Source organism: Lutzomyia longipalpis, chromosome 3 (genome assembly GCF_024334085.1).
Source record: "Lutzomyia longipalpis isolate SR_M1_2022 chromosome 3, ASM2433408v1".
Classification (NCBI taxonomy): domain Eukaryota; kingdom Metazoa; phylum Arthropoda; class Insecta; order Diptera; family Psychodidae; genus Lutzomyia; species Lutzomyia longipalpis.
The window spans coordinates 24484037-24495206 of record NC_074709.1 but is presented as its reverse complement, the minus strand read 5'-3'; the positions used below and the strand labels follow the sequence as shown (position 1 = coordinate 24495206).

General features: G+C 40.0%; 3 protein-coding genes across 6 annotated transcripts in view; all 3 read left to right on the top strand.

The window, feature by feature from the left end:
- The window catches only part of LOC129792945 (beta-1,3-galactosyltransferase 5), a 1144668-nt gene that overhangs the window by 995892 nt on the left and 137606 nt on the right, over nucleotides 1–11170 (top strand). The window lies entirely within an intron of this gene.
- Nucleotides 1338–3970, top strand: LOC129792906 (probable peroxisomal acyl-coenzyme A oxidase 1). The gene is made up of 5 exons (XM_055832317.1): nucleotides 1338–1680; nucleotides 1750–1912; nucleotides 1993–2285; nucleotides 2394–2799; nucleotides 2873–3970. The coding sequence occupies exons 1-5, from the start codon at nucleotides 1566–1568 to the stop codon at nucleotides 3894–3896; spliced, it is 2001 nt and encodes a 666-aa protein (XP_055688292.1). The 5' UTR covers nucleotides 1338–1565; the 3' UTR covers nucleotides 3897–3970.
- On the top strand, nucleotides 5296–11153 carry LOC129792907 (probable peroxisomal acyl-coenzyme A oxidase 1). 2 transcript variants are annotated; one of them, XM_055832318.1, is made up of 5 exons: nucleotides 5296–5669; nucleotides 5745–5895; nucleotides 5959–6251; nucleotides 9539–9944; nucleotides 10011–11153. In XM_055832318.1, exons 1-5 carry the CDS (start codon nucleotides 5546–5548, stop codon nucleotides 11029–11031), a joined length of 1995 nt encoding a protein of 664 aa, XP_055688293.1. In that variant the 5' UTR covers nucleotides 5296–5545; the 3' UTR covers nucleotides 11032–11153. The 2 variants fall into 2 exon arrangements, with proteins under 2 accessions (XP_055688293.1, XP_055688294.1); XM_055832319.1 differs by lacking the exons at nucleotides 5296–5669; nucleotides 5745–5895; nucleotides 5959–6251 and adding exons at nucleotides 8174–8578; nucleotides 8653–8806; nucleotides 8881–9173.

The following is an 11170-nucleotide window of genomic DNA, read 5'->3' as shown; positions in this document are numbered from 1 at the left end:
AAAATATTTTACCTCATTACATTTACTTAAGACTTCAGCAGAGATTCATTTTCAAGGTCGTCAACAGAGTTAATTATAAATCTTTCACTATTATCAGCTTTACGCAAAAAAATCAATCCATTTCTCATCCAGACATGCTTCCAGTTGTTCGTTTTCGCTGCATTTCGTGTTGCGTTGAAAAGGCTTCTCGTGGAGGAACTCACTCTCTCGTTCACTCTGATGCGTGATCCCGTTTCTGCTCTGAAGTTAATACTACCATTTCCAGCTCGATAGATCTCTCGCCAGCGATTCAGCACTGCTTCTCTCACTCTTCTGGTTGTAAATCGCACAACTAGAAATGCTCTTCCAGCTCGATTTTGAGTAACGGATGAATTTGCCGATGGTACAGTCAGGTGGGGCGAATGGGTTTTTTCCTTTATCTTGATGTTGATGCATTCATCGATATCATGAATTTCAACCGGGCATTCCATACAAGAAACCAAGAAGTCCTGCACAACAATATTTATATCCTGTTTTTCCTTAGCATTCAGACCATGAATTTCAATGGCTTTTAAATCACACCGACTTTCTTCGTCCATACGATTTTCCAGTGAAATTAAACGCTTCTGTAGTGTCTTATTCTCCTGACTGAGATCATCCATACGCTGATTTGTTACCTTGAAAGCGATCTCCATGTTCTTCATGTATTTTTCCACGTCATCAAAGCGAGTATTAAATTTTTGAAAACCAGAACATATTAATGCTTTAAGTTCAGCTGCTTCAGTGCCATGTATCGGAGCCTCACTGTCATTCACCGTCCCACTCTTACTGTACTGTGCATCACTCTTTCTCTGCATCATTGATGCTCTAAGAGAACATTTCTCACTCATAAAGTCTTCTTTGGTCTCTTTTGCGTAAATTTAAGGAATTTCTCATTTGGAAAAAAAATCATAAAAATTCGAGTAAATAGAATGTTTTACGTTTACCTCAATGACCCAAAGAGCGCGAAAAGGTTAAGACTCTTTTCAAATATTATTTACTTGTTTGCGGAAAAGTAAAATCTTTATTTCTCAATGTTAAAATATAGAATAGAAGAAGAAAAATTAAAGTTTTACTACAAAAACCTAATTTTTAATGACTCAGAAAGCAAATTACTTTTTTCATGGTAATTCTTAAAAAATTCTTTCTAATTAATAGTAATGATGTAGGTAATGATTCATTTCTTTTTTTTCTATTTTAATACCCAAGTTCTTTTGCTTTGCTTTTACGTGTAATTAGTAAAAAGAAAACACAGAGGATGAATGAATAGGAAAAGAAGAAAATAATAAATTAAATCGAGCATTTACCGTAGTCACCTCGCCTTGAACTTTAAATACCCCAATAGAGGAGTTGTTTGAAAAATAAATAAAAGCTCTGTGAGGGATTGATTAGTAGAGAGGGCGAGGAAAGCGCAATGACTCCGCAATCCAGTATTAGATAATTTTCCTATCGCTCTGTGAGTACTTTCGCGGGCAGTTCTGTGTGACTTTCAGGAGCGACAAGAAGTGTTGACAAATCCGTGGAAGACGCCCCGAGAAAAATTGAAGATGCGCGTTAATGAAGATTTGAGGAATGAACGAAGAGGTGCTGGAATTAATTCGGAGGAATTCGCTGTCTTCTGGCACGGTGGGAGTGAGGAATTGCGCGAGAAGCGCTGGCGAGGTGAGCTTCCTGTTTGTCTCTCATTCTCTGACTGGGAGGGAATTGATGGGAATTAATTTTTCGCGGCAGAAAATTACTTCCTGTGTGATGGATTTGAGAAGAAATTCTCCATTCCGGATAGCTATTTGAGCCACAAGGAGCTGTACGAGAGGACGGTGGAGAGGATGGTGCATCGGTATCAGAAGTGCAGGGATCTCAAGGCGTCCGGACGCTATGGGGATCGGGAATTTTAGTACGTGCTGACCAAAGATTTGACCTTTGGAAGTGCAGGGTTTCAACAATTAATCTAATCTCTCGCGGTTTTTATTCCAGCGATACCGTTCGCTATATGGTCACATCTGAAGTGACATCCGCTAAATCACCCTTTGCCACTCACCTGTCAATGTTTGTCCCCACAATCCTTGGCCAGGGCACTCCGGAGCAGCAGGCAAAGTGGCTCGAAAGGGCTGCAAATGGGAATATCGTTGGGACGTATGCACAGACGGAACTTGGTCATGGAACCTTTGTTCGTGGCATTGAGACACGAGCTGATTATGATCCTCACACGAAGGAATTTGTCCTCAACAGCCCAACGCTGAATTCATTCAAATTCTGGCCAGGAGGAAGTGAGTTTGAAGCCCTTTCTTTGAGGGAGCTTTCCTCAAACAGCTGATGGCACAATTTTTCATTGTTTTCTTTGATTTTGTCCTCTTTCCTTCCTTCCACACTCGTAGTGGGATTAACGTGCAATTATGCCGTCGTCATCGCTCAACTATTCACCCAGGGCAAATGTCACGGAGTTCAAGCATTCATCGTTCAACTACGCGATGAAGATACGCACATGCCACTTCCGGGCGTTTCTGTGGGTGAAATTGGCCCCAAACTCGGGATGAATGGTGTCAATCAGGGTTTCCTCGGGTTCAAGGATTTGCGCATTCCACGGGAGAATATGCTGATGAAGAATGCTCAAGTGCTGGAGGATGGAACCTTCGTCAAGGCACCCATTTCGGTGCTCACCTATGGCACAATGGTCTACGTTCGGGTGCACATTGTCACTGATTCTGCCAACTATCTCGCCCAGGCGGCTACAATCGCCACGAGGTACTCTGCAGTCCGGAAGCAGAGCCCCATTAATCCAGGGTAAGTTTCCGGAAGGATCCTCCTAATAATTCCCCATTGATTTGATGCAATTTCAAATGATTCTATTCTGTAGTGATGCTGAGCCCCAGATCATTGATCATGTCACGCAACAGAATAAAATCTTCCCCCAAATTGCCAAATCAATAATTTTCACCATGTCCGGGAAATTCCTCCTGGAAATGTACAAGCAAGTCATGAAGGATGTCGATGAGGGACATTTTGAGGGGTTAGCTGATCTTCATGCCCTCTCGTGCTGCCTCAAAGCAATCGTGACGAATGAATCCTCGCTGGGGATTGAAGTTTGTCGTCTATCTTGTGGTGGACATGGGTACCTTCAGTGCTCTGGCTTCCCCACAATTTATGGCTTCAACACAGCCGCAGAGACCTACGAGGGTGAGCATGTGATCCTCCTCCTCCAAACATCACGATTCCTCATGAAAGCCGTCAAGAACCCCGATCTCTCGCCCACTGTGGCCTACCTGAAGAACTACTCAGATCGTCAAACTCTCGGTGTTTGGCAGAACAGCATTGGGGGGATGATTGAGGCCTTCGAAGCTGTTGCAGCGGCAAAAATCCGCATTGCAGCTGAGAGTGTTGAGCAGAGGATTCGTGAGGGGAAAAAGCCCGGAACTGCCGCGAATTTGTCATCAATTGAACTCGTGGCAGCTGCTGATGCTCACTGCAGGGCTTTCATCCTCCGCGCGGGGGCGGAATCAATGGAAAAAGTCTCCAAGAGTGTCTCTCCAGCCCTTGCGGGTGTCCTGAAGGATCTCCTTGAGCTCTATGCTGTGGATGCAGCTAAGAAGGCTCTTGGGGATCTCCAGCGCTTCACAACAATCTCCGATGGAGATGTGAGACAACTTCAGAGGCGCTTGGAGGACGTTCTAGCACGCCTGAGGCCCAATGCTGTGGCCATTGTGGATGGTTTTGACTTCCCCGATGAAGTCTTGAAATCAGCTCTTGGGGCTTACGATGGGAATGTCTACGAGAGGATTTACGAAGATGCCATGAAGAGCCCCCTTAATTATGAGCCCGTCAATCCCTCATTCCACAAATACCTCAAACCGTTCATGAAGAGTTCAAAGGCCAAATTGTAGAGGAAGAAAAGGATGAAGAACAAGAGATTCTTTAGGCTATAATGAGAATAAAGGTGATGGTTTTGTTTTATTTTTTTGTTAATTTTGATGAATTCTTCAAAAGAAATTGTAAATAGATCCTTAAAAAAATATTGTTAAAAATGTTATCCCGGTGAAGGATTTTACACAATTTTATACAAAAAAAAAAAGAAAAATGAGGAAAATTATGACTTTTCCTAAACTAATATACTCAGTTTTTACCAATCTTGCACTGAGACTCCTCCTCCGGGAGAAATTGTAGAATAAACGAACCGACCAATAAGAAAGCTCTTTACTTTAAAAATTAGCCAATCAGAAAGTCATTTTTGCTTTAAATAAATCTTATTATTAAAGTTTTATTTCTTATTTATGTGAATTGAATAAAATTCCTTCGAAAGGCTAAGTTTAAGTGCAAAGTTATTTTGAATACAGACTAACCTTGCATTCAAGCTTAATCTTTGTTCAGACCTTAAGTCTGGCTTAGGCCTTGTGGCTTGAAAAGGCTGGGGTCGTAAAGCTTTAAAATAATAAAAAAAAAAGTCTGGCTTAGTTGGTTTCTTAAAACGTATCTCAGTTTCTTGGATCAGGCTTCAGAACTTTAGTTTTTTAGACTAGCTTTAAAAAACTTGTGTACTGCCCTAAAAACTTAAAACTATGAGAAACTTATTAGAACCAGATAAAAAGACTTAAACTTGCTTTACAAAAAAACTTCTGCCTAGTTGAGAAACTAGTTTAGATCTAGCCTGAAAAAATTTAGATCTAGCCTAGAACTTAAGTCTGATTTAAGAACACTTAAGCCCTGCCTAAAAGCCTTAAATCTAGCTTAAGGAACTAAGATCTATCTGAAGAATTTAGGTTTCACTTTAAAAAATTTCGGCCTAGTCTGGAAACTTTAGATTTAGCCTGAAAAAATTTAGACCTAGCCTAGAACTTAAGTCTGATTTAAGAAAACTTAAGCCTGATTAAAGAAACTTAGAGAGGATTTATAAAACCCTTAAAATTATAAATGAATAAGAAGATGAATCAGTATTTCAAAGAATTCTCTGATTGGTTTAGAAATTCTGAAGCATCCTGATTGGCTGACTTGTCTTCTACGTCACAGCCCTGATGTAGCCTGAATTGCAAAGTTAATTTGAATAGCATTTACAAGAGAAAGTAAAACTTCTTGGCAATTTTTATCAATAAGAGCTGAAGCTTTATTAATTCAGAAAGAATAATTATAAAGAAAAAAATCTAAAACTTCCTTTAAAAATAAAATTCTAAAAAATGTTTTTACATTGAGATTTATTTCTTCGGAGCTTCTCCTAAGCTCAATGAGCTCAGAGGCAATCATCACGATCTCTAAGACGTCTGTAAATATGAATATAGTCAATGTATAAGGCCATAAAATGGTGGGGAATAAAGTCGAAGCGCAAGATTAGAGCGTAAAACGAATGACTTTTTATCGTGAGTTGTCGGTGCGAGAGAGTTGTGCGGCAGTGGCCACCTCAAGTGCCTGATAAAAGATTCACTTGAAAGCTCTGTGTGGTGGATGGAGTCTACGTGATGATTACAACTTGTTTTTCATCTCATTCATCGACCAATATTTGAGGAAGAATCACGCACTAAACAACAAACGGAAGCACAAGAAGATGGGCAGGACGAAGGTTAATGAAGATCTGGCCAAGGAGAGAAGGTCTGCTGGTTTCAATTCTGACGAATTCTCAGCTTGGTGGTACGGAGGATGGGAAAAGGTGGCAGAAAAGAGGAAGAATGGTGAGAATTTATTTGCATTTTGTGATAAAGAAGAATATTTAATTAACCAACTGATCTTTGAACTTTCCCTAACAGAGGAGATCTTCTTCAAGAATCCGGAACTTCAACCTGCTATTCCGCTGCACTATCTCTCGCACAAGGAGATGTACGAGGAGTTAGTGCGACAGGGTACAGTGGTTCTGTCTCAAATTAAAGAACTAAAACATCCCGAGGAAATTAATCCAGCGTAAGAAGCCCCCAAAAGCTCCTAAAAATCACATCCAGAGACTCAAAGAATCTTCCCTTTCAGACAATTGGTGATGAAATTGAGAGCCGCGGGCGTTATTAGCCCAGCTAGTCCCTTTGGGCTACATTTCTCAATGTTCATTCAGACAATCCTCGGTCAGGCAACCCCAGAGCAGCAACAGCGGTGGCTCATGCGTGCCCTAAAGTGCGAGATCATCGGGACATACGCTCAAACGGAATTGGGGCATGGAACATTCATCCGGGGGCTGGAAACAACAGCAACGTACGATGAGAAATCCCGGGAATTCGTTCTCAACAGCCCAACGCTGTCATCGTTTAAATGGTGGCCAGGAGGATGTGAGTATCCCAGAAATTCGCTAAATTCTCCTTTCCTTTAATTCTTTTGAAGAAAGTCTTTGGGAATTTTTTCAATTGAGTCGTGAAGGTGGAAAATGATCGTTTTCAGGGCTTTTTGTGAATTTCTCTTTCGGCCCAAGGTGGGTGACAAGAGGTGATTATCTGGGGAATATTTGGATATTGATCCGGAATAATATGAATATTCCGAATTATCATTGACTTTATTTATGTCATAATTACAACATAAAAGGACTATATACATAAGTAATACAATAAAAAACAGAATGAAAAACAGAATGGAATTCATGCAAAGATTAATCCAGATGTGACCAGAAAATTGTTAAAACTTAAAACTTTCACAGTCTGATTTCTAGATCCTTTTCCTTTTCCTCAAGATTTTTAAGAAAGATTCATTTAGAAAGAAGTAGGTACCTATGAAATTTGTAAGAATGATCTTCTCAATATTTTATCAGGTTTAAAATTCATTTTAACTTGCATTTTATGCAGTATTTCTGCATTTTTATTAATTTTTAAGTTAAGGGGGGTCTCTTTTGAGAGCTGGTGAAATTAAATATTTTAATTTTTCTTGGGGTTTTTCTTAAACTCGGTTTTCAAGTGTTGGTGACATTTAAAGACTTATCATTAAAGAGTAAGAAAATCACTTTCCGCCATCTTAGATGCGACGCCATCTTGAGATTTTCCTCAAAACACAAAGGTAGGTTTTTCTCAGGATCTACTGGATGGATTTTGATGAGGTAAAAAGCAAATGAAAGAGGAAATACCAATGCAGATTTTGATGTACCAGAATTTTGAATTTCCACTCTGGGGCTGAGAAAAGTGGAAAAATGTGACTTTTTTCAGATATTTTTGACGTTTTTTCACTTTTCTCAGCCCCAGAATGGAAATAAAAAATTCTGATACATCAAAATCTGTGTTGGTCTTTCCTCTTTCATTTGCTTTTTACCCCATCAAAATCCATCCAGTAGATCTTGAGAAAAACCTACCTTTGTGTTTTAGGGCAGTTCTGCGGAAAAGTCGGAAAATCACAAGATGGCGTCGCACCTAAGATGGCGAAAAATTATTTTCTTACTCTTCAATAATTAGGCTACAAATGTAATCAACATTGGAAAACCAAGTTTAAGAAAAACCTTCCGTTTGGCAAAAATTTCAATCACTTTTTACCAACTCTTGTAAATAAATTGAGAGCCTAATTTGCTAAAATTGGTTGAAATCGCTTACTATGCATTTTTTCGAGGTATTACAATCTAATTTTTTGATTCCAATCGTATTCAACACATTTTTTGTGATTTTCCGACAAATTTTTCTTATTTTGTGAGTTTTATTATTATTATTTTTTAATGTTTATTGCATTAATGTATTTTAATTGCATTTTCAGCACTTTTTAAAATCTATTGTAACCAGGCTTCTAAAAATTATTTTGCAACTTTTTTTTACTTCCTGTAGCATTTGAATCGTATTTCTCATGTTTTGTTTTTCGCATTATCCTACAAAAATGAATTTTCCTTCTACGCATATTCCGAATTTTTAATGTTTCTTATCTACTTCTAAATTCTCTAAATATACTACCAATATTCCGAATACAACGACAAGAGAATAGAACATAATTTTTCATTCAGACAAATTCCCCTTTTAGTGGGTGAAATTCATTTATTGCAAAATTGAGGTGAATGACTGTAAATTCTCAGTGTAATATTAAGCTTAAATAACTCTTAAGCTATTCAAAAATATTCATTTGGGTGAGAAAATTCAGCAAGGACTTGTCTTAAGCTCAATCCTTCGTTCTGTATTGATGAGATTTGATCACATTCCGACGTCCAGCGACGCTTTACTTTTTTAAAAGTCCTAAACAAGACTTTATTTAAGCCCATTAACTGTTTTAACGCCACTAAAAATCCCATAAAAAGAGTTTTTTATTTCTATCTCAAGAAAATAAAACTTTTTGCTCATTATTTGTGAGAGGGGAATGAAGTTCGAAGTGGGGCGATAAGAGATCTTCGCGCGAATGGAGTATCGTTAGTGTTCGGTCGGTGTTGGGGAAAGTGACTGATAAAAATTGTCTCAAAGGTTGAGAGAGTTGATTATTTAGCAGTGCGGTGGAACTTTTGGAGTGCGCGTACGTGAGAATTACTGGCAGTTTTTCATCTCTTATCCCGTCGCAAAGTTTGTGAGAAAAAAGTCCCAAAAGATGGGCAGGAAGGTTAATGAAGATCTGGCCAAGGAGAGATGGTCTTGTGGAATAAAATCCGACGAATTCACAGCCTGGTGGTATGGAGGATGGGACAAAGTGGCTGAGAAGAGGAAATATGGTGGGGATTTTTTGTCTTAATTTTAATGACTTTGCGCTTTTCTTAATGATCTTTCTTGCTAAATTTTATTTTAGAGTCAATTTTAAAGCATCCGGAAGTTCAGCATGATATTCCTCTTCATTATCTCTCGCACAAAGAGATGTATGAAGAGAAAGTTCGTCAGAGTACAGAAGTCCTCAAGAAAGTAAAAGAATTGAGAGAAGCAGACATGAATCCTGATGAATACAAGTAAGTCCTGACTTTCAATTTAACTTCAAGATGAAGATTTTTCAATGAAACTCAAAGATTTCCTTCAATTTCAGCGATTTTTTGGGTAAAATGGAAATTCTCGGCATGTTGGGAACTTCCAGTCCAATTGAAGTTCATTTCTCAATGTTCATTCCCACAATTATGAGTCAAGCAACGGAGGAGCAGCAGAAAAAGTGGCTGAAAAGAGCTCTAAGGGGCGAAATAATTGGAACGTACGCTCAGACAGAAATGGGGCATGGAACATTCATCCGGGGATTGCAAACAACAGCAACGTACGATGAGAAAAGTCAAGAATTCATTCTAAACAGCCCACAAATTTCAGCTTTTAAATTCTGGCCAGGAGGATGTAAGCTAAAAGCTATTTATTCCTTCGGGAATATTTTTAATTGAGTTTACTTGATTGGTTTAAGGAGTCTCGTAGGTTAATCGGTTAAAGCTCCGTCTATATCCTTGCAAATTAACTTGAATCGAGGTGAAGTGGGTTCGAATCTCAACTTGGAAGACTTTTTTTTTACAAACTGTTTTGTTCTTTTTCCTTGCTAATGGTTAACCTAAGATCAATATCTTACCCAAAAAATCATAAAAATGAACTTGTTACAAAGTACAGAACGATCTTCCCTTCACGACTCAATCCCTTAACTTCTTCCTTTTCGAAACCATTAAAAAACTTCCAAAAAATTATTCTAAAGCCCTTAAAAATGATCTTTTTAGTGGGTCATACTGCAAATTGTGCCATTGTTATGGCTCAGCTGATCATTCGTGGTGAACGGCAGGGAATCTTCCCATTCTTCGTGCAGATTCGCGACGAAAACACCCACATGCCACTGCGTGGGGTAAAAGTTGGCGATATTGGGGCTAAAATGGGCCTCAAGAGCACCAATAATGGTTTCCTGGGCTTCACAAATCATCGCATTCCGCGTGAGAATATGCTCATGAAGAATGCTCAAGTCCTGGAAGATGGAACCTTCGTCAAAGCGCCCATGTCGGTGCTCACCTACGGCACAATGGTCTTCGTGAGGGTAATGATCGTGCGTGATATGAGCAATCGTCTCGCCCAGGCAGCTACGATCGCCACAAGGTACTCTGCAGTCCGCAAGCAGAGCCCCATTAATCCAGAGTAAGGAGCTTTTGACCTAACTCGACTTAATCCTCGAAAATCGATTAACTTTGAATGATCTTGCAGTGAACCTGAGCCCCAGATCCTCGATCATGTGACGCAACAGAACAAAATCTTCCCTCAACTTGCCAAAAGTGTGATCTTCAAGCTTGCAGCTGATCTCATCATTGACATCTACAATTCCGTGAATAGCGACCTAGCTCGTGGGAAACATGATCGTCTTCCGGAACTTCATGCCCTGTCGTGCGCTCTGAAAGCCATCTCATCAACTGACGCTGTGGCAGGTGTTGAGATCTGTCGGCTTTCATGTGGTGGACATGGGTACCTTGAGTGCTCTGGCTTCCCAACCCTTCTTGGCTTCGTTGCCGCTGCCTATACGTATGAAGGGGAGAATACCGTCCTCCTCCTCCAAACAGCACGTTTCCTCATGAAAGCAGCAAAGGATCCCGATCTCTCGCCCACTGTGGCCTTCCTCAAACGCTACCCTGACTACAAGATAAAGAAACGATGGGACGGAAGTATTGGGGGGATGATTGAAGCCTTTGAAGCTGTTGCAGCGGCAAAAATCCGCATTGCAGCTGAGAGTGTTGAACAGAGGATTCGTGAGGGGAAAAAGCCCGGAACTGCCGCGAATTTGTCATCAATTGAACTCGTGGCAGCTGCTGATGCTCACTGCAGGGCTTTCATCCTCCGCGCGGGGGCGGAATCAATGGAAAAAGTCTCCAAGAGTGTCTCTCCAGCCCTTGCGGGTGTCCTGAAGGATCTCCTTGAGCTCTATGCTGTGGATGCAGCTAAGAAGGCTCTTGGGGATCTTCTGTGCTTTACAACAATCACCGAAGGCGACATTGGACAGCTTCAAAAACGCCTAGAGGACGTTCTTGCACGCCTGAGGCCCAATGCTGTGGCCATTGTGGATGGTTTTGACTTCCCCGATGAAGTCTTGAAATCAGCTCTTGGGGCTTACGATGGGAATGTCTACGAGAGGATTTACGAAGATGCCATGAAGAGCCCCCTTAATTATGAGCCCGTCAATGCCTCATTCCACAAATACCTCAAACCGTTCACAAAGGGAAATTCAAAATTGTAAAAAAATAATAGGAGTAATCTGGAACTAGAAGACTATTCTAGGTTTGGGATTTTGGTGAATATTGAACTGAATGTATTTGATTGTTTTATAATTTTAAATAAATAAATGGTTTTTATGGATTATTCTTATTGAATTTATA